General features: G+C 50.9%; 7 protein-coding genes; 5 read left to right on the top strand and 2 right to left on the bottom strand.

Moving 5' to 3' along the window:
• Positions 1-194: 194 nt before the first annotated feature.
• On the top strand, positions 195-1,362 carry RCC_00871 (uncharacterized protein; the record flags this gene model as incomplete). XM_023766074.1 has 2 exons in its annotated part: positions 195-674; positions 790-1,362. The coding sequence occupies 2 exons, from the start codon at positions 195-197 to the stop codon at positions 1,360-1,362; spliced, it is 1,053 nt and encodes a 350-aa protein (XP_023621842.1).
• Positions 1,363-2,555: 1,193 nt separating this feature from the next.
• On the top strand, positions 2,556-3,389 carry RCC_00872 (probable rho3 protein; the record flags this gene model as incomplete). XM_023766075.1 has 4 exons in its annotated part: positions 2,556-2,608; positions 2,709-2,777; positions 2,836-3,212; positions 3,265-3,389. 4 exons carry the CDS (start codon positions 2,556-2,558, stop codon positions 3,387-3,389), a joined length of 624 nt encoding a protein of 207 aa, XP_023621843.1.
• A 1,320-nt stretch (positions 3,390-4,709) lies between these two features.
• On the top strand, positions 4,710-5,267 carry RCC_00873 (uncharacterized protein; the record flags this gene model as incomplete). Its single annotated transcript, XM_023766076.1, has 1 exon — positions 4,710-5,267. The coding sequence occupies one exon, from the start codon at positions 4,710-4,712 to the stop codon at positions 5,265-5,267; it is 558 nt and encodes a 185-aa protein (XP_023621844.1).
• A 3,090-nt stretch (positions 5,268-8,357) lies between these two features.
• On the top strand, positions 8,358-10,896 carry RCC_00874 (related to permeases-unknown function; the record flags this gene model as incomplete). XM_023766077.1 has 4 exons in its annotated part: positions 8,358-8,420; positions 8,476-9,061; positions 9,114-10,567; positions 10,627-10,896. The coding sequence occupies 4 exons, from the start codon at positions 8,358-8,360 to the stop codon at positions 10,894-10,896; spliced, it is 2,373 nt and encodes a 790-aa protein (XP_023621845.1).
• Positions 10,897-11,736: 840 nt separating this feature from the next.
• Positions 11,737-13,816, bottom strand: RCC_00875 (uncharacterized protein; the record flags this gene model as incomplete). XM_023766078.1 has 2 exons in its annotated part: positions 11,737-13,193; positions 13,243-13,816. 2 exons carry the CDS (start codon positions 13,814-13,816, stop codon positions 11,737-11,739), a joined length of 2,031 nt encoding a protein of 676 aa, XP_023621846.1.
• A 2,664-nt stretch (positions 13,817-16,480) lies between these two features.
• RCC_00876 (uncharacterized protein) lies at positions 16,481-17,812 on the bottom strand (the record flags this gene model as incomplete). XM_023766079.1 has 3 exons in its annotated part: positions 16,481-16,702; positions 16,762-17,453; positions 17,515-17,812. 3 exons carry the CDS (start codon positions 17,810-17,812, stop codon positions 16,481-16,483), a joined length of 1,212 nt encoding a protein of 403 aa, XP_023621847.1.
• Positions 17,813-20,739: 2,927 nt separating this feature from the next.
• On the top strand, positions 20,740-21,918 carry RCC_12269 (uncharacterized protein; the record flags this gene model as incomplete). Its single annotated transcript, XM_023766080.1, has 1 exon — positions 20,740-21,918. The coding sequence occupies one exon, from the start codon at positions 20,740-20,742 to the stop codon at positions 21,916-21,918; it is 1,179 nt and encodes a 392-aa protein (XP_023621848.1).
• Positions 21,919-22,371: the final 453 nt, after the last annotated feature.

A 22,371-nucleotide genomic window follows, 5' to 3' on the forward strand; every position in this document is an offset into this window, starting at 1 on the left:
GTTGAAGGATGAAGTGGTTGTTTGAATGGTGAACGCGAGCTTCCAAGCTGTGGTGGCGCCTGCCCAAGTGTGGGGTACAATAAATAAGCTTACCTTAGTTACTTCGGTTTGRCATCTCTTTTGCTCCGGCCCTAGTTCTCTCTTCAACACGACCACAACACCTTTCCAACCTCACTTTGCCTCCAACCGCAGTCATGGGTGGAGATCTTAATTTGAAGAAATCATGGCATCCGGCGCTGATGACCAACCAGCGACGGGTGTACAACGAGGAATTAAAGGCCTTGGAGGAGCGCAAAAAAACAGATCAGGTGCTCAAGGAGCGAGCGGAAGAGCGCCAAATCCAGGAACTTGAACGCCTACAGGAGGCCGCCGGTGGCAGAAAGCGAGTGGATCGTGTGGACTGGATGTACAATGGTCCGGGGTCCGGCGGACTCGGAGCAGGTGGTGTGACGGAGGAGATGGAGGGCTACCTGCTGGGAAAGCGTAGGCTAGACGGCTTGGTAAAGCGCAGTGAGGCTGAGGTGTTGAAGAAGGATGCGGGAGAAGAGGGGTTTATGGCGCTCAACCAGAATGCCAATTCCTCGCGGGATACGGCGTCCAAGGTTGCGAGCGATCCCATGCTGGCAATTAAGAAGCAGGAGCAGGCAGCATACGAGGCCATGATGAATGATCCAGTACGGAGGAAACAGCTGATGGTAGCTGCCGGGAAAGAGGTTTCTGAGGATGTGGAAACAACGAAGGAGAAGCGACACAGGAGCCACAGCCACCGCCATCGACACCGGGATGGAGACGGACACCGCAGTCGTCGAGATCATGACGGCCACCGGCGCAGAAGGTACAGCAACGAGCGGGATGGAGACAGACGATCGCATCGACACAGCTCACACAAGCATCGAGACAAGTCTCCGTCGCGCAGCCGTTCTCGATCTCGAACTCATTCTAGATCGCCACCTCGACGACGTGATGATACGGGCAGAGACAGAGCTGGTGGACGCTCCAAATCGCGCAGGCGGCGAGACTACAGTGCGTCTAGATCTCGCTCGCCAATCAGACGACGTGACGGAGACGAACGTAGAGATCGCAGACGATCATATCCCAGCCCCAAACGCTCTGGATCTTCAAATTCGCACTCTCGCTCACCTCATCGCGCCTCAAATGATGGCTCTCGTCATCGCTGGAATGACGGAAGGATATCCCCGCCACCTTATTCTCACAGAAGAACCGATAAAACTTACCGCCCCCCTCCAGAAGGCAGAGATCAAGCCAAGGCTGATGCGGATGAGGAAGCTGAGCGAGCCAGGAAACTTGCTGCGATGCAGTCCAATGCAGACAGTCTGGAGTCTGACCGCAAGACACGTTTAGCAGAGCTTGAAGCGCGAGAGGCGAAGCAACGAGAGGAAGATGATCGAAAGCGGTCCGGTCAGGCAAAATTCATCGGTGATGTGCGGCGCGAGGCTGAAGGTGTCGATATCGGTCGGAGACTGAAGGGCGGGTCGGAAGTAATAAATGACGATTGATGAGCTTTCTTGGGCAATTCCGTTGAATTCGAAGCTGCATAGATTAAGAAGCGAAGCAGCCGGGAGTTCGATCGATATTGATATTGTGCAGCATGGCACCACAGCTGCGAGCGCACTCCCCGACACAGGATCATGTAAACTCCGACACCTGCGTCAAGTTATGATACTCTAGCAAAGAGCAATATTTCGACCAATAGCCAATGGGTACCGCTCTGCGAGTCAAATCGATTAGGGACATCTCAGGGCATCTCGAAGATGGTGAGAAACTTGGTTGCTATACAACCATACGACCAGGCATGTCCTTTTGCTTATTCGACGTCACGACTACCTAGTATTGATTACCGATAAATGGCCTCTTCGAGCAAATCCAAAGCATCACAATGGCTCCCGGCATGTAGTATTGTGTGAGAGCCTTACCATCTGTGATGTGCACAATCTGATTGGCCAAGCGATGCGATTAGACTCGCATTGGCACGAGCGCCATCTTCCAGGATTCGAGCATGTCCCGGCGCTACCCTGCATAAAGATGCCTAACTAGATGAGAAGAAGTGGCGAGCATGCTCTGATGGTCACGATTCAGTTGTTCTCAGGGTGCACAGCCTTTGATGGGTTCTGTCACTGCTCAACCGTCCACCTCCTCGTCGTTTGTGATCCAACCTCAACCTCACCCAGTGTGCGTGCAACTCCCGGTGAAGCGTACGGTAGTCTCACGGGTCTAGTCCGCAAGATTGAGATCTGAGGCGGGATCTGAGGCGGGTCTCGACGTTTTTGTCTCGCTGGCAACCTAACGCAATCTAAACTGACAACACTACTCCCGTCTCTTCGTTCGCACTCCTCCTCCACACCACACTATACTCGCGACGCCCCGCCCCGCCGCGAAAGACAAAATAGCCTGCGACCCGGCGGTATCTCATCCGACTCACTACTCGACATCCCTCATCCAGTCGGCCGCGCGGAGGTTTCACTGTCGCGCCGTCGAAGTTGGTGTCGGAGACGAGCACCGCGCCTACAGCACATCGAATTCCGCGATTCCGAAAGATGCCGGCGCTCTGTGGAGGAAGCAAGACGGTTCAGCGCAAGCTCGTGCTACTGTACGTGGAACATCCGACTCTCCATATGGCCCACCGGCGGGATGTGCCGCGGGGCTCGATTCGTTTCAGATCGGATAACTGACGTTGGACGACCATGTAGAGGTGACGGAGCGTGTGGAAAGACTTCACTGCTAAACGTCTTTACGCGTGGCTATTTCCCCACCGTATAGTGAGCTACCCACAGTACTCCGATCAGATAAAGGGTCAATGTTGATCGAATGATACAGTGAGCCCACCGTTTTCGAAAACTACGTCCACGACATCTTCATCGACAACGTTCACGTCGAGCTTTCACTATGGGACACGGCTGGACAAGAAGAATTCGATCGCCTGCGCTCTCTCTCCTACGATGACACGCATGCGATCATGCTGTGCTTTAGCGTCGACTCGCCGGACTCCCTCGAGAACGTGGAAAGTAAATGGGTTGGCGAGATTGCGGAGAATTGCCCGGATGTACGACTTGTACTCGTCGCATTGAAGTGTGACTTGCGGGAGCAGGGCAAGGATGACGACGAGGATGGTCCTGCTGAGCCTAAGAAACCAATGATCGATTACAAGCAAGGACTGGCAGTCGCGGAGAAGATCAAGGCCCTACGGTATCTTGGTGAGTCATGTTGTTACTGAACGGAGCGATGGACGGTACTGACAAGACGTAGAATGCTCCGCAATGAAGAACCGCGGTGTCAACGAGGCGTTTACGGAGGCTGCACGTGTGGCATTACAGGTCAAGAACGTCAAGGGCGACAAGTCCAGCGGAAGTCCCAAGTGCAGCGTCATGTGAGCCATGTGTGAGGGAGAGACCGTGACCGGCTGAGTTTGATATCTTGTTAATAATCGAGAGGAGCGATGAGAGAAATATACCCCACTGACCCTGAAGTAATCGATACCTCTTTACGAGAGTTATAAAGAGCCACGGATACTGTCGATGTCGATGCGATTTGCCAACAAAGACTTTTGAGAATGCGATGTTGAGGAAGACGGAGCACAGAACAGCTGAAGAGGCGGAGACTGTGATGGAATGTCGGTTGATTTGAGGCTTTGTGATCGTTGAGGAGGGACATGAGTTGCTAGCGATGGTTATTTAAACCGAGAAGGATCGCATAATGTACAGTGATACGAGGGCTTTACCCGTGTATTCCTTTGCAAGCCGCTCAACTCGTCGCTGATGTCTTGCAGTTCGCCGCTGGTTGTGGCGGAGCGAATGTTTGCCTTTCCCACTAACTCGAAGATGCCACCATTCATACTCCGCTTGGAAGCTGGAAGCTGGAAGCTGATCGCATCGAAAGTCCAGTATCGCCACGGGACGAACCATCACGCAACATTTCCTTGCTTTGGAGGTTTCCGCCATGTTTGATAACGCAATGTCCAGTGGCTTCGCAGAATCTGCACAGCGGATGGTTTGCAATCTTGGCTGGGCTCGACTGCGCAACATCCATGCACCGCATGAGAGATGGACATCGTATCTGGCCTGCATCACATCATCGCTCGTCTCGCTTGCGGAGTACCTGATTACACTTCGACATCCTCGTCCTTCCGCCACTCCGCGGCAAAGTACTGCGCCTTCTCGCTGCGACGGCACTTCTCTTGAAAGCCGAGGGTCGAAATTGTAGGATGAGGTGGCAAGGCAACTACCACGCGACTGCCATTTTGCCTGTTGCGATTGCCAATGCGCTGCGTAATCTCATCTTCTCAAGCTAAGCCCACAATCTATTTATCGACCACATACCGCGGAGCTTACGATCACCARCCCATGCAGGATGAACGTGCTCGACGGTACCAGCCTGATCCATGCCAATTGGTTTAAGACAGTCAAATCCCGGTGAAGTTTCGGTAGAGACATGGGAGGCATGGGCTGTGGCACACTGCAACGGTCCATCGAGCGAACAAAGAGCTCTATACATGCGATATCTTACTCGGAAGCTAACTCCGGATTGATGAACATCTAAACCGAGTGACTGTTCAGCCTGCCTTCAGCTTTACAACGCAAGACCACGACAATACCGGACCGCCTGTATCACGGAGCAACATCGGCTGACCGGACGCCAATAGCCGGTGTCGGTCGCATCACCACTACAAGCATCGGTCAGCGAGAGCATTCATCATGCCATTTTTAGTCGAAAAGGATGGCAAGAAAAAGGACAAAGAAGAGGGACTCCCCGATCCCCTGAAGCCTTCTTCGTCTTCTTCATCATCAGCAGCAGCGGCATTGCCCACCTCCGTGGACTCATCATATGCTGCTGTCACGCCAATCAGCGGTGGGAACCGTGGACTGAGCGGTGGAGCCATAGCTGCAGTTGTCATTGGAGTCCTCTTCGCAGTAGTCGTATTTGGAGGACTAGCGACATGGTGGTATCTCAGGCGTAGAAAAGCGGCGGCGGCGGCGAGAAACAATGGGACCATCAAAAAGAACTTCGATACCTTGAACGCGGCACCAAGTGACCTTGGGAGTGAGAAGACGTTGTTGTCGGAGTTGCATGAGGATGACCTGCGGGAGATGGATGCTGGAAAGGATTCCACGGCGAAGTATGAACTTGATGGGCAGAATARGGTAAAAGAGACGGTGATGAAGGAGGGGAAGAGTGGTGAGAAGGATGGTGGGCTTGTCGTGGAGTTGGAGGGATGTACGCCCACACAGGAGGGGAAGCAGAAGTTCGGATAGGGTGATGAGGTGGCGATGTCGACTGTACGCTTAATGATGTATTCCGAACGTAAAATGCGAGCCCACGTATGGGGCGGTTCTCATTCAGACGAGCGGGTATTTCATTGAAGATGTGCTGTGTGTGCGGCATTGGGTGGAAAACAAAGGGTTAGGGTTGGGGTAGTATATTGTCGAGCCATCTACGTCCACAGCTCGATTAGATGGTCCAGCAAGGTGAGTGAAGTTATTAGGGCCTATTGTGCTGTATATTGGGATGTCTGGTCGTAGCTGTTCCAAGAGGGTATCCACAGGAGCCAGTCCAAATGTCAACTAAACAACAGTCCCTCGGAGGAGCACGACGATTAGCAACGTCAAAAGTTCAAGCATATAAGGTATAACCTGAGTGTTGGAATCTCAAAGAGGCAAGTTGTGCTCACAAGAAACACTGCAAAACTAATGGGGATCCACGATTTTATTATAAGAGAACAGACCTTTCTGTCATGCATGGCCAGCCTCAGGAAGGAGATAGATACGAGAAACAAACCAACAGAAGAACAAATAACATGCAGAGAGAACTGTTCATCCTCGAGTGAATGACCGAACTCACTCACCTCGGTGGCGATAGCAGGCAGTATCGCAACCGAACCTCGAAAATCCTCCTCGCGTGGTAGTTTTCCGTCCCCTGATTGATAAGAGGGTCGTTTTTTTGATTCACATGCGAAATGGAGTCGGGAATTTGGGAACAATTGGTGGATAACACGTAACTATCGTCTGAGCTGAAGAAACATGTAGTGGTTCCAAGTGAGTCGGTAATAGACGCCCTGCCTCGAGCGAGTGTAGATACGCACATGTTTCTTTTTCTCGGCCATTTCGCTCGACTTTGATATCGCTTTTACGTTGTTACTGACGCATCAGCGTGAGTAAGTCCAGTTTGTTGGCAGAATTGAACAAATGCAGACGTTAAGAAAGTGATAGCTCACCCGTATAAAGAAAGCGAGTAATGAGAAGCCTGTCATGTATTGAAGGATACAAGGCCAGCTTTGAATCTAATATTTCTCGATAAGCATGAAGCTGTGTAAATGGAGAGGACCTGTCTCTGTGGTTCCCGAAGTACTGGACAACTGATAGCTAAGTTACCAGAGGCACATGCGAACCCGTCAGACCTGCATAGCAACTGCCTAATACGTTGTAGTGTGAGGACGCCTCAGCGAAGCCCACGGCTCGTGGGCCRGCGTCTTGGCCGGCCCGTAACTGATGGCTGATGATGGCTTGCTCATACCCAACAGGTGACACTTGGAGTTGGATTGACTTGCGGCTTGACTGCCTTGAAACCACACAGCTCCCTCAGCGCACGAAGTTGAGCTCGTTGAACCATCAGCTCGGCAGCGGTGTCCTGCGCCGACCTCATGTGTACAGGCAGAAGATACCCGGAAGCAGAATGGGTCCAGAGATGAGAGCGCTTTGCATCGGCGGAGGTGCCTAGAGCCGAGTAGGTGGGAGGATCGAGTTCATCTCGGCTTCCTCATCGAGACGTGCGGTGCGTCTAAATCCACGCGCCGTTTTGACACACAGCGCGCACGCGAGCATGCACGTGCCAATGCACGAGAGTTGACACTTCCCCACTGCAGGTCGAAGTCTATTCGGCTGCCGTGTGCCGCAGAGATAGGAAGGAATTGATGTTATTTCGCTACAAGCGGGCAGAGGACCGCGAGTAACGACGCATTATCCCCGATGCGTTCGTTCCATTATTCCGAGAGTGGCCGTCTACCARGGCAGAGAGAACACCCAAGAGGCACAGTGCTGAGCCTGGCCACGAGTCCCGACACAAGGCTTTTGGCATTGCTTGCAAGCACATCAGACTTTGAGCGGCGGAAAAACCTTCCGTCCAAGCACTCCAAGCCCTTGCGGGGAAATAGGGTCGAGGCTTTTCTGCTGATTACCAGCCAACCCTGTGCCGGATACGATTTTGCACCAACAGCGCGCTATGTGTGATGATGAGACGATTCGACTCCGTTGGGTGTGAGGATACGGGCATGCTTCCCTTCTGGGAACCTGGCCGTCCCGAGTCCACCTACTTGGGAATTTCGCATGCCCTCGCGCACACTGGCGACGTGGTGAGTAATTACGGCGGTCAAGCATATCGGGGATTTCTGCCTCAACCTTTCTTTCTCGGAGTCTCGGCATATGCCTGGGAGGGGCAATGGATCATGTTCGATGAGAGTAACTAAGGTAGTGTGAAGACATGCTGGGCGGCCGGCAGCGTCGTTACCTGCTGCTTGTTGTCACGCGCGCATCGGGAGCCGATAAGCTTCATAGCGCGGCCAAGACGTGGTTAGGATGCATGAGAGGACTTGTCTTGCCTTGCGTCTCGGAGCTGGCTGCTCCATACTGTAAGTTTGTATGGCGCCTCGCCAAAGACCTCCGGCGAGCAGCGAACGAAGGATCTGATTATCATGGAGCTTTCGCTGTTGCTTGTCGAGGTCGTGTGTCGACTAAATGCCACAAGTGTCGGATGCAACCCGCCACCTCCCAGCTTTGGTGTTGCTGCTATCGCCTCGCTCCTTCCCATTGGCCGCACTGCTGGACCTTATCACTTTGGGATGTATTTCCGACTTGATCGCAGCGTCCACCGACGGCGCCATATCTAACTTATACGTGCGAGACTACTCGGAGCCTGCAGACAGATGCTTGACCACACGATAACTTAGCCGCGGCAGGCCAAGCTGGACATGGTGCCGTCTCGGCTCGCTGTTTTGCCTCTCCAACGTCGCATGGCCGGCCGATCGTATGAAACCCTGTGCGATGATTCCAGCGTGAACCGTTGGCTGACCCCTTCTAACCCCATGCGGAAGGAGTCAAGAGCTTTCCATCGTGCTTCTATCTCTATAGCCGAGCGCCCGTCCGCTTGTGAATGGTTGGCCTCGAGCTAGCCGTGCCGCCAGATATTCGAGCCACGATGCAACATGGCAGACCAGGGTCCGGAGATTGGTGCGCGCCTCGACTGGCATAAGTAGACCATACCCCCCCGTTTCTTGCGCAACATCGTCTCGTCGTGATCCGTCGCACCTTGCATTGTTCAGGTGAAAAAGGTTCGAGGCATCACCCTGAACCATGGCCAACGTCAACGAGGTCATCGATCGTCAGATCGACCCCATGGGCCACATCAACCCATCGGTATGTCCCAGACGAGCCATCGATATGCCAATTTCCCCAGCTAACAGACTCCCAGGTGGCTCCCTTGACGGAGAAGAAGAATGTCTTCAACACCAGCACCGCCCCAAACGACAGTGGCGACCGCTCTTCGGGMTCCGAGAAGGAGTTCGAGAATGAGAAGTCCGTGTACGTTGGCGAGCTAGAGGAGAGCGAGATGCGCGACGAAGAGACCATTGCCGATCCATACGTGCCCTTTGATGACATTCCAGAAGAGCGCAAGGTGATTGTGACCATCCGTGCTATGCTCGTGGGTTGCATTTGCGGTGCCCTTGTCAACGCTTCAAACGTCTACTTGGGACTGAAGACCGGATGGACCTTTGGTGCCAACCTCTTCGGTGCCATTATCGGTTTCGCTGTCCTCAAGCCTTTGGGTCGCAAGCTTCCAGAGAGATTCCCCATCTTTGGTGGTGAGTTTGGACCTCGCGAGAACAACATCGTCCAGACTGCGGCCACCGCCGCGGGAGGTCTCAGCAGTGTCTTTGTTTCTGGTATTCCGGCCCTTTACCAGCTCGGTCTGCTCTCGACCCCCGAGAAGGATTTCTCGCGTCTGATCACTTTGACCATCGTTGGTGGCTACTTCGGTTTCGCCGCCTCCACGCCTCGTGAGTATAAATTTCCTCTCCACTTGCTTACCGTCACGCTAACAGAATGCAGTCCGCAAGTTCTTCATCATCTACCTTGCGAGAGAGTTGAAGCTTATCTTCCCTACCCCATCTGCCACTGCCATGACCATCCGCTCCATGCACGTGGCAGCTACTGGTGAGAAGCTCGCACAGATGAAGATGTGGGCTCTTGGATGGGCTTTCTCCATTGCCATCGTCCTCCGTGTCGTTTCGCAGTATGCCACGGGAATTCTTTGGGATTGGCACATCTTCACTTGGTTCTACATCTGGTCAGGCTACAGCGGTGGCGCTTTGCAGGCTGAGAGCTGGGGCTGGATGATCGAGTGGACGCCTGCTTTCATTGGTGCCGGTATGCTTGTCGGTCTCAACACTGCCATCTCCTTTTACGCTGGATCCATCATTGCTTGGGGTATTATCGGACCAACGCTCGTGCACTACCACGCTGCTTTTGGTACCCAGCCGTACAACCCGAACTCGGCCCAGGCTCTTGCAGGCCTCACCGAGGTCCCACCTGGAATGGAGAAGTGGGCACCTCTCACCAACTTTGCGTCTCTCGGAGCTGCTGCATCGAACAAGGACATGCCCAGTCCACGTTACTGGATGCTGTGGCCTGGTGTTCTGATGATGATTGTGGTTTCTTTCGTCGAGCTCGGCCTCCAGTACAAGATCTTCGCACACGTTGGCAAGGCCATCTACCGTGGAAGCTGCGCCGGTATTGCAAAGGGTCTCAAGGCCATGGGCAAGCCCCAACCTGCCATGGAGGCAAAGTCGCAGCAGCAGTCTGAGGATCTCGTCGAGGACTTTGCGTCCGACGACCAGCTCGTCAAGTGGTGGATGTGGTTCCCTCTCCTCATCTTCATCATCATCATGGCTTGCGTGGTCATGGCTCTCCAGTTCGACATGCCTGTCGGCGAGTCACTCCTCTCCATTTTCCTGGCTTTCTTCTTCTCCATCCTGGCAGTGCAGTGCGCTGGTGTCACCGACATCACTCCTCTCACTGCCGCCTCCAAGGCTTCCCAGATCATTCTCGGCGGAGCTACCAAGGGCGAAGGCTGGTCTCCAGAGCGTGCCCAGAAGCTCAACTTGCTCGGTGGTTCTCTCGCGTCCATTGGAGCCAACCAGGCCAGTGACTTGGTCGGTGACTTCCGTGTCGGTTTCCTCCTGAAGACCTCTCCCAAGCAGCAGTGGTTGGCACAAGGTCTTGGAACGATTGTGGCTGTTTTCTTGGCACCTGCTCTATTCATCCTCTTCGCCAAGGCATACCCATGTATCTTGGAGTCGGATCCTGATACCTGCCCCTTCTCTGCTCCCTCGGTCTCCGCATGGCGTGCGGTTGCCGTCGCCATGACCGACCCAACTTTCCCAGTCCCTACCAGCAGTGGTATCTTTGCCATTGTATTCTCCGCTTTCGGTGCTTTCATGGTCATGGTCCGTCACTACGCATACAAGGGTACCTGGGAGAAGTACCGCGTCTACCACCCCAACRTAAGTTCCCTCCCACTTTCATGACCCCAACATTATTCCCTGCTGACATTCCGAAACAGATGATGTGCATTGGTCTCGCCTTTGTCCTGCCACAGACATACTACGGTCTCGCCATGATCATCGGTGCCGTTCCATGTTACTTCTGGGCCAAGCGCAACCCGAAATCCTTTGATGTCTACGGCTACGCCATTGCGGCCGGTCTCATTGCCGGAGAGGGTATTGGAGGAGTCATCAATGCAGTCTTCCAGATTGCTGGCATCAGCGGACCCGATCCGTACGGTACATCGATCGCGTGTCCCGCGATGTCGTGTTRGAGTTGTTGTTCGTAATACTATAACGATTTGAACGAATTGAAGATGTATTTGTTAATATGAAAGAAAGCCTTGTGCTATGTTGTTGTCCCAGATCCAAGTGATTAATCTGTGGGTCGATGAGGGGGAGAAGTAGTAGACTCTTGTCATGGTCTCATGATGGGTGGATGTCCTTTCCAAGTACCGAATCGATTCGTGATTAACAGGAAGAGAATGAAAGTTCTCAGGAAAGGTGAGATTACTAGGTAGGTAGACAAGAGGTCCCCGAGAGATTTAAATATTYCCCCCAAAACGAGCTCCGAAGGCAACAGCAATCCACGCGTTCATACTCCGAGCCATCACCACCACAATTTCAACGCCGAACTGACCGCCATCTCAACTCCGAGGTCTTAAGCACACAAGGTAAAGTAAGCTGCATACATACCCACAGTCTCGTACGATGATCTACTATGTCTCTTAAGGGTGTTCTTCTCCCTTTTGATACGTAATAATATACTTCTGCTCCTTCCCCTTGGATCTTTGCTTACCTTACAGAATGGAGAGCTGGGGACTTCGCGCCTATGCTTTCGAAGTGAGGTTTTACTTCATCGGGTGGAAAATCTCATTCCATTGAACGTCTGCTCGCAAATTCATCTATCCATCCGGTGTTGGAAGGATTGCAATCTCGCAAAGTGCTTGAGCCATGGACGCCGATATGAGGCACTGTCGACGAGATCGCACTCTCCGAACCACCATCACTGCTAATTCCGCTGCAATCCTCCCCGCTAGCAGAGCGTCATGATGAATTGTGGAGAGACCTTGTGGAAAACACAAATGTCATTCGATATTTAACTGTACTTGGCAATTCATCTAATCAGACTATTCCTCCTCTGAAACCTCCTCGTCCTCGTCCACCTCCGATTCTTCCTCGTCCTCGTCCACCTCCGATTCCTCCTCCTCCGATCCATCCTCCTCGGATCCGTCCTCCTCCCCTCCGTCCTCATCCTCCTCCGGTTGCGTCGATCTTCTACTATAGATAAGAATATACGGCGTCCCTGTAGGTGGACGCACCAGAGGCGTCGGCTTTCGCGTCGACACCCTCACCTTTGTGTCGTCAACGCAAGAATAAGTATCCTCAGGACTTCGCCGACACACTCCAGCCGTGTAGTGTCCCCTATCAGTGGATGGTCCGCTATGTGCCACCACTCCTCTCAAATCATAGATGAGATTGTCATTCTCGTACTCGGAGTGCTCGGTCAGATCGAGCTCTGTCTTGAATGCGATAGCCTTTGTGATCTTGGTACTATCCGTGTATGATTCTTTTAAAAGCTTTCCTCTCTTCGAGAAAATGGCCGGATAAGGAGTGCCAGTGAAGCGTCTTAGACGTACAATGAGTATTTCTGGACCATGAACGATTGTCCTGTTTCTGATCTGGTCTGGGTATACATATCCAGGGGTCTGCTGCAGTTCTTGGCAAATCTCGCTGTCGCATATGACCTGTTTTACGTCAACGAACAGCTCAGAGGAGGGGTCCTCGATGTATTCTTCTAAAGAGGCACCGTCCTTGAGATTGCTCCATACGGCTACGTCAAGGCCCAGCTCAGGGGCTGTGGGAGGAAGGTGTTCCTTGCCGCACTCCTTGCATGTCCAGCGGGTCACATACTCAACCTTGAAAGTCTTCCCGATAGATGGACTTTCCTCGTTGGCCTCGTCCAATTTTTTGATATCTGGGTCCACGCCGTAACTGTCCCACTCGATGAAGCGAAGAAGGTATTGCATGAAACTATACGGATCGGATTGGACATGTCGTTGGTAATCCTCATCCCAAGTAATGATAGTTTCCAAGGCGTTGTCGAGCAGAGGGCCGTAATGGTTCAGACCGGGCGTGTCCCGCTCTCCGTTCCAGTAAGCGTCCATCATTTGTTGCAGAGCGCAGGTGATGCAATCTTCGGCCATCCGGACGCAGTCTTTGTGTACAGCGCCCAAGAGATTGTAGAACTCTGGGACGTGGAACAGACACTGTAGTGCAGCATTCCTATAGCAGCGAGGTCCCGGGCTGATTAGGCCGCGTGGGGAGATGTTTTTGGTCCGAGGGAACTCCTTACCAAGCGCGTTCTCGACGCCTTGGGGGTTGATTGGAAGTTCATTTTCTAGGCAGATACCATTCTCCTTCAGCAATGTCACAGGTGATTCTTCATCGAATAAGGAATCGTATTCGGAGGATTCAGCATCCTTCGATTTGTCCACTTTGGATCTCTTTTTTCTGGAACCAGCCTTGGAAGGTGCAGCCTCTCCAGCCTTTCTAGCCATGCGCTCCTTTTCAGCCTTGCCATATGCTTTCTGAGAAGATGCAGCCTTGATGGCTGCATCCCTGGACGATGCGACCTTGGAAGATGCAGCTTTGGAAGATGAAGCCTTGGAAGATGAAGCCTTGGAAGATGAAGCTTTGGAAGATGAAGCCTTGGAAGATGAAGCCTTGGAAGATGAAGCCTTGGAAGATGNAAGATGAAGCCTTGGAAGATGAAGCCTTGGAAGATGAAGCCTTGGAAGATGAAGCCTTGGAAGATGAAGCCTTGGAAGATGCAGCCTTGGAAGATCCGTTCTGAGAATATCCGTTCTGAGAAGATCCATTCTGAGAAGATCTGTCTTTCGTTGAATCACCCTCATTTGAACCATCTTCGTTGCTGTCACTTCCAGAAGATGTTTCGTTATTGACTCGCTGGGATTCTTCCCTGAGAACGTCTATAATTTTCTGTGCAGCGTTGAGATGATCTTCCGCTYTCGCAAAGTGCGACTTGGCCGATTTTGACACTCCTGTTGGCTTCGATCCAGGCGAGGGTGATTTTGGTCGGCGTGGAAACCTCTCTTTCATCCTCATTCGCTCTTGATGAGATAGTTTGAAGTACTCGCTGAGCGTCATACTTCCCGAGTCGACTCTGGTGGGCCTTTTTGGTGCCATGCTTGCGGTGCGTGATGTTGCGCTAGGCCTGGAATGTTTCAAGCCTGATCGATCAACGATGAGCTGCGGTGAGTCAAAAAGGTGCTGGTAGACTTTGTAGCGAAGGCGAATTGAGTAGAATATCCGAGTGTGAGTGTGTGTTAGCTGCAGTTCTTGCCAACTCGTCCGTGAGAAAATCAATTCGACAATAGCAGAAAAAAGGGAGGACAAAAGAAAAAAAAAACCGACGACAGGGAACAGGTCAATACCAACAGAAATCTCCACACRGGAAATCATCCAAATCCGGACGCCAATATCTTTGTTTTGAATCGCTGGTTGTGTTCGCTTTGGAGACCACAAAGAAGAGATAGATATTTGATCCGCTTTGTTGCCAAAGCTTCCAAGACTTCGAGCGCCTCATCCCGGCACAAGATGGAAATGTTAGAGAAATTTGCAAAGGGCTTCGTAGCTTGTATCCTGATGGTAACCTGGAGTGTGGTGATGGAGTAGTAGAACAGGACGACGTGTTGTGAACATTGGGAGGGGAATTTTTATTTCATTGATTAGGTAAAAGTTGAGGCCTGAGGCTTGTTGTCAGGGGTTCCATTTCTCTGAGACGACCTTGTGTTGATATATGAACAAGCTTCGAGTTCGTGTTGAAGAAAGCTTAACTTTTCAAGGCAATTCTTAGTCCCCGGTGAATCTGGTTAGCTGAGGGCCGTGAAGGAATGAGCCCTTTTTTTTTCTTTTTTAAAAAAAACACTGAATGCTTTCAAAGAGCGGTTCCTTACAGGAATTCTCCTGTCTACGCGAGAGAAGCCCACCAAGGGGCAAGGATGATCGGAGTCAGTTATACAGAGAGTAGGAGTAATGCTGAGTGGCTTCGAGGGGAGTTCAGAAATTGCGGATTATCGCTTCAAGATTCGGGGCAATGAATCGCTGGACGTATACGTTTCGTCATGTTTGGCGTATGCTAATGAATTCCTAGATCGCTTCAGGGAGTACAACTTTGCATATATGGTCAGCAAGAAGCCCCTGTTACAGTCTGTGGTTTGGCATAGGAACGAGTACGAAAGCTGTGAGGTAGAACTGACTGCTTAAAGCTTACATGCTGTACATGGTGTAGGTCATTGCAGCATCACATATAGGCTTGCAAGTCCTGTCTGTTTCAGCAAAAAGGCCGAGGCCATGCGACGGAGTCTACTGTGCTCGCGGCATGAGCTTGATCAAGTCTTTCCAGACGACGTCCTCTAGAACTTGTGCCGTCGGGCGGTAAAGTGCATGCATCCGCATTATTTCTAATAGAGAGAGTTCAATGCTTTGTGAAATTGAATGGCTCAGTTCGCTTTCTTACTTCTGGCTCAATATGATCCGCGTGGTGACATATCATTCCAGGGCCCATCTGCACCACATTCACATACCGTAAACTATTCGCCAGCTCTTCGATGGTCTGGACAGAGTCTTCCTCACGGTACGTGAATGTTTCTCCAAGCTCGAACGGAAAGCGAAAAGCAGCTGGAGCGTAGTCCTCGCACCATGCGATTCAATTGCGCATGAAAACTGCCATCGGGATTTGAGAGTCTATATGTCGCGACTATCTCCTTTCAGCCGCTTCCGTGTTATGTTCCTTCTATCCGTAGGTGTGACTTCCGTAGCTAGTGTACCTACCCTATTTATATAGAGTAGGTACGATTAAAGCTCTGTGAAGCGTCTAAGGACAAGTAGGGCCGAAAGGACATCTGGAGCGTTACGCCTATATAAGGTCACTACTTCGGTAGATAGCTATGTAATAATTAAGCTAGTTATCCAAAATCTGAAATTTCGTATTTTGCGCAATTACATAACGAACTAGACGATACCGTCTATACGGAAATCGAGTAAGAACTAAACCTAGTAATAATCAACTTGTCGAAAATGAAGTCGATTCTAGCCGTACACTATCTATTCTGCCTCCCCTACCCCCCCTATTAATTTTTAATACTATAATAAAAGTTATAGCAAATTATATGCGATTCGTCTCCTTAATGTACTCTCTAACCTCCATCTCTTAAAACTATATATCTTAGTAATAGGTAGATTATAGCTAGGGGGGAGGGTAAATCAGCTCGATAGCGCGAAAACGCCCGATTACCCCGGCTTGTCCTCAGACCCTTAGGCAAGCCAAGGAAAAATCTTACCGTAATAAGCGAAGGCGGCCATCCAAGGTTCTGAGAAGGAGGTAGTGTCGCGACGCATTATAAGAGGACTCGAACCAAGTTTGTTAATGAAATGGTAGAGATGCTCCAGAGTGGACATCTGTTCTAGTGGAACTTTCTGGTTTTTTCGTGCGACGATGATTACGGTCTCTCACCAGGGAAATCGACATCTACATCCATGAGCTGCTAGCTACATGCACGGTCATGCACGAAAGTGTTACTTCTTGCAGCGGAAAGTCTATAGAGGTTGACGTAAGGAACAGACAATGTTGAATTGTTGTTACTACATCGAAGGAGACACTGCTAGCTAAGACGAAGAGGCATACAGATGACGCACACGTGTATCAACTGGACCCCTATTGAGTGAATCGAATTGACCCCTCAACATCGATACAGAAGCTTGTCCAACCCCTTTTGCCAGATCGCACTCCAACTCCAGCYCCAGCCTCGCAACTGAACGATCCAGTTATAATATTCTTACGGGCCACGTTCACTGCCGGCAAGTTCCGGATTGATCGACGTACTCGCCGTTGACRAGGGCAAAGGAGCCATAGTCGATGTATCTGGTCGGCTTCTGACCATAGTCGGTGAAATCAACGCAGTGCTCCGCAACATTGTGGCTCTTTCCATAGTTCCACACGCTAGCAGCGGTTCCCTTGACGACGGACTTGCTGTGGTCGGCGGAGTTGAAGTTGCTCTTATTGTTGCCAGTCTGCCGTTAAAAATTAGCTTGCGTTCGCTATCTACATTCATTCTTAGTGCATCACCTACCCAAGAATAGTACGCATTCGGGCTGTCGCGCTTGCCCAGCCCGCTGTTCTCCTGAGGAGCTTCAGACATGGCCTGAGATCTTCCATCCGGGTGAAGTCTGATGACAGCATGGAAAGCATCTCCAGTGTTCTCATCAACACCACCCCAACCGTACTGGTGCCAGGCTTCACCGACACCATCGTAGTGTGGCTCCATAGTGTGCATAGAGATGCTCATGCCGGGCAGGACAGTCGTATTCATCTTCGGCAGGCCAAGGATCTCATCAATGCTGGCCAAGCTACGGCCCTTGATACGACGTTCAGCTGGTGCACCATGGCGGTAAAGTCCCTGTGCCTGATAGATGGAGAAGAAGGCCGACAATACTGCAAAGGTCGCTGCGAGGCCGCATTGCGTTTTGTTGACGTCTTCTTCCTTGGCAGTAGCCGGGCACTTGCCGGCTGCCATGTAAATCCATGCTCCAGTGGAGGAAACGCCGAATTGGATAAGACCAAGGGTGTAACGGGCGCGCTTCTCGACGGTGTCCAGGGCGGAGGTAATGCCTCGTCCTTCAATGGGGAAAACCTCCAAGTCAGTCACTTTGGAGGACTGCGGAGGGATTTCGACTTCTTCGGACCGCTTGACGCCCCTTTTGGTAACGATCTTGTACGATCTCGCGGCATTGGTCTCGAAACAAATGTTGCCACCAGGATTGCCTGGGGCGTTCGATCAGCATTTCGCACACTTCGTTTTTGATTTCTCAAGAGATATACCTACCGTCGTACTGTCCGAGGTTACTGCCTCGGCAGTTGTCGTCGGAGAAGAGCTGGAGATAGTAGCTGTAGCCTTGGCCTTGACCGATCAAGAAATTACCAGTGGTGGTAAAGCCGACATCCGGGACATTCCCACAGACGCTGCCGCTTCTGGGTCTCGGGGGTCCTGTTCGATCGCCAGTGCCTTCTCCAGTACATTGAATGCCTTGCCAGAAAGCGATCTCCCACGTGTTGACGGCCAGGGCTTCCTGGACGAGAGGAGATAGCAAGGCCACACTGGCCATCGAAGTAGCGAACCTCATGTCGATCGGGGCTGGTGGGTCTTTGTATTTGGAAAAGCTGAAAGGCTTGCTGTACTCTTCTGGATTTGCGGTACAGCGACGCCCTTATATATGTCCCCCGATCCTACTTCGTCGGAAGGAGCGGCAAAGCGCTCCTCTGTGTCCTCATCACACGAAGAAGGATTGAAGATTATCGTCCACCATTCATCATCATCRACGTTGGTCAACACCGCAATGTTCAAAGCAGGGGTTGATCTGATCCTTCGACAGGCATCCATTTTGCGAAGAGCTGTGGACCACCAAAGTCATACGATCCCATTCCGCGGCATGGCTTTGCATGCCACTGTTGTTATTGGTGCTCCGCTGAGAAAACATGGGAAGACTAGAGCCTTCGCCTTGAAGCTTAGTCGAGTTGCAGCTCAATCTAGACCAGGCGAGGAGCGGCACCGGGATCATCTGTCCATCCCGTCGGCTTGAAGCTGAGTTGGATTGTAGCTTCACCTTGATCTAGTGAGGTTGGCCCACTGAAATTGAGCACGAAGGAATGCACTTCGGAAGGGGCGGCAGAACGAAGGAGGGAGTTAGCCAACCAAGCCATGTTGGCTTTGCTTCAATGCTTCCCGTGCCGTCTTGTCTCGCATCGATCTCGCACTTCCTTACTTGATCTTGTAAAGTTGCCATATTTCGTCAGAAATGGACAGAAGCGCCATCTCATAATTGCCACGTGTCTCTCGCGTTTCTACATATCCTCTGCCGTCGACCTGTGCACGAAGTCTGAATAAGCTCCACGATGATAGTGATAAGCTTCGACAAGCCTCGTGGTAAATGAATCCTACCTTATTGTTAGGGCACGTCGTGGGTATGACATCATTCACATCATTATCATCTCGAATGGTATAAGCTTCGACAAGCCTCGAAGTGTATAGCCTAGCCCTTGGAAAAGAACAGTCTTATTCAGATAAGCTCGCACACGCTGGAGGGACTACCATTGGACCACACGAGGGCTGCTAGTAGCATTCGCCGCGGGGCGTTGCATTATGCTTTCTAATTGCAGCGAAATGCCTCATGGCGGACAACTAGCGGGGCCGCGGAGTCTTTTTGATGCCACTCTGAACCCAATCTAGGTCCAGGCTGCCTCCTACGCCTGCATCCTTCTGTTGGTTGAGTATGCATGGGCTTGCAGGAACGGTGAACACTTTGTTGGCTTTMAAGCCCACACCTCATCGAGCTTCTACTACTTGGGCTGGCCGAAACATAAGAAGCATCGGAACGAAGTGGCATACTTGGGCAATGCACGTGTGGCTGATCGAATCGCAGCTGGACCAGACCGAATTCACCAAAAGTTCCTCTCCTTCACAATCGATGTTTCCAAGTCCTCCGGCCGATATTCCGTCCATTACTCCAAACCACCATGTCGACTAGCCAGCAAGAGGGTCCTTTCCACTTCATAACGTGTCTCGAGTCACCACCCGCTCGACTAGTCATTTGGTTCAACTTCCCGTTCAGCTGTGTCTKCTGGTGGCTTGGGATGACACAATTCATACCAACCGTTGCTGCTTTGCTCCCGAACGCAACGGCTCTCACAGTGTGGTTCTTTCTGTCCGCCACCGTATTCGCCTGGGGAGCCTATTGGTATGAGCGTCGATACCAGGCTTCAAAACGCCAAGTCGTGGGAGAAGCTGGGGTGAAGAGGTAGATGTCATGTTAGCTATGAGATGGAGCCGGGGCGGTCAGAGAAGATATGTCGAGAGTTTTATGGGCGATGCAAGTAGTGGGCAGCCAAAACAACGGCAAAGAACTTTGTATTGAGCGATGACGACGCATGTACTATTTGTTCGCGAAGTCTTATAACAAGAGTGTTGCGGGTGGTGTGTATAGAGTCGCATGCCAAGATCTGCAGAAGACATTCGTCTTWCTTCTCCACGACCAGCTTTGAAAAGGGGAAGACATAAACACAATGACGCTCGACATATGCCAGCCGCTCCGACTCAACCGCAATTTTGAGCACTTCACACACCAGCCCATGACGTTCGTATCGCAGTAAGTACTTCATCTGCTGGCGGTGTCTATCGATCAGAGCGACTGGTGCTTATTGCGGATGAACCGATCGGCTCGTTCGACCTAAGGCAAGAAGATTACTTCTGGTATCGAGGCCGGATTGCTTTGAATAGTATGATCCTCCACCTTAGCCACGTTTCGGAGAAACTCTTTCCCGCAGCCCGAAGTGAATGAGGCCAGATATTTCAACACGACGATCACCGTGTCTCTGGATGCAAAATAACAATTGCCCTGCAAAGTCAAGACGAATCCAACGAGGCCAAAGCAGAGTTGGGATGCGCTATATTTTGCCAAGAAATGGAGCGAAATTTCGAATTCTTTTCCAAACCTCCCTTTCCATCACCAGACCTCAACAAAACAAAAAAAATGACGTTCAACATTTGGGATTCCCCAGTGGTCACCCACCTGAGTACTGATCAAACGATTACATGGTTCAATAGGCCAGAGCGGACGGGATGGCTTGCTTTCATGCATCTATGGTCGAACGTGACAGAAGAGTGCTGACAAACAATATAACCTTTCTATTGTCTTCTTGAGGCCAATCACATAAGCCCAGGCCTACCTTATCCTTAATCAGGACAGGGGCTTTCGGTTCGGAACTTCGGTAGTATAGAGGGCGCTATAGTACTRATATTAGTAGTAGAGCCCTTAAGTTACCTAGCTAATTTTTCTAGCTAAGTAGGGAAGGTATTACTTCCGCCGTTCTAATTAATGTCTAGATAACAGTTAGGCCGGTCGATCATTTATTAACGAGTATCTGCAAAACTTCTTATAGCATAAGTTCATATGTTTAGGCGTCTTTGCATTTGGAGCCGCATTACCTGAATTCACGCGGACTACAATAATTATCCAAACAGCAGTGTTTTAACCTCTTGGATAGCAGTCCCACGATGATCGCACTCACTGCGTTGCTGGCTCAGCACTTCCCTCACGCGGACATTACAGCTCTGCAATCTGCTAGCGAAAATGGTGATGAGGAAACACATGACGCTCTCGTTCGAGGATTCTTCTCAACCTGGAAGACCAGCCTCTTAGGTTCTGACTTACAGTCATTAAGAGACCTCTCACAACACCAAGAACTCTCCAAGTTCGTCACAACGATCCATATTCAAGACGATTGGGAAGTGAACGATCCCGGACCAATGGTTGCCGGGCCAGATGCCGGTCCGCCAGCAGGCGCCATACACATCTGGCCTCGCGATGAGGAGAGAAATGTGAAATCTGGAGACATTGGCATCGCAGAACTTAGAGACATGTTGATAAACCGTAAATTTCGGCCTGAGATCATCAAAATACGTGATTTCCACGGCGGGAACATCGCATGCGATCCAGGGCCATGCGCTACGCTGGTAAAAGATCTTCTCGATGGTGCTGGAATGGCTGTGAAGTCATTTGAGTTCAAGAGGGACACCAACTCTTATGGCGCCTTAGAGATACTGTTCACGTTCTACCCAGAGGACCAAGGCCGGGACGTTGGATTAGCGAGGTTGCAGTCTGCGCAATTCATTCTGACGCGGAATGTCAAATCATACTGGCAAGAGCGAATACTTCGCGCTGCAAACCCGATCGACCTCACCATTGCACATGCAAAACCGTCGCCAGATGCGGACGCGCCCTTTGTTGCTGGCATGTCAGCGCCAAAGCTTGCCTCCTTGAATTTGGTCCGCCAGGGAGTCTCTTCGAAGGCTGTCGTTCGTTTGATCGCAAACTCGCAGACATGCTTAAAGAGCATAACATTCCATATGGTCACCCTCACAGACAGCACATCTTGGTGTTCGCTTTTGTCGCAGATTGCCCAAGATTGCGGCAGCTTGTCCTCTTTCAACCTGAGTCTTCTTAGAACAGCAAGCCGCGAGACGCCATCGGTGAAATTCCGGATTAGCAAAGAGAGCGTAGTGGAACAGGACAGAAACAGCCTGAAGATCACCGAAAAGGGCCCAAAACACCAGAGAAGAGTCAGTGCAGTACGATACAACGGACCAAACGTGGCAAACGTCTTACAAGTTGTCGCTGAAAGCGTAGTAAATTGGGGATACGTACCTGGAACTTGGGATCTCATTCATGAGTAGTCTGTTTCATGTTCAATGCTATTACGTTCGGCCATTAACATACTTCTTCGCTGTCCCGTCCTACCTCTATACAGACCCTTGGGAAAGCTGAATTGCGCTAAATATAGAAGACAAACATTTCGAGTCGGAATGTTTGTTTTTACGTATAACTTAACCCTAAGGGTTAGAAGAAGGGAGTCGAAATCTTTGTATTATTTAAGTAGAAATGTTTTATCGTAAACGGAACGAATCTATTTTCTAGGTCTTATATACTATTTAATAATCCCTACTATTATTTATATATTATAGATATAACGTTAATATTATATCGTATACTTTCCGTACTAAATTATAGATTTATGCGCGTGTCTTCTATAAGGTCGGCTAGAGTATTAGTAGCTACGCCGATATCTTCTATAGTTATATCTACTAGCTCTCCGATTTTATAGCGTATAGTACGTAGATAACGAATAG

Source organism: Ramularia collo-cygni (assembly GCF_900074925.1).
Source record: "Ramularia collo-cygni strain URUG2 genome assembly, contig: RCC_scaffold01, whole genome shotgun sequence".
Lineage (NCBI taxonomy): Eukaryota > Fungi > Ascomycota > Dothideomycetes > Mycosphaerellales > Mycosphaerellaceae > Ramularia > Ramularia collo-cygni.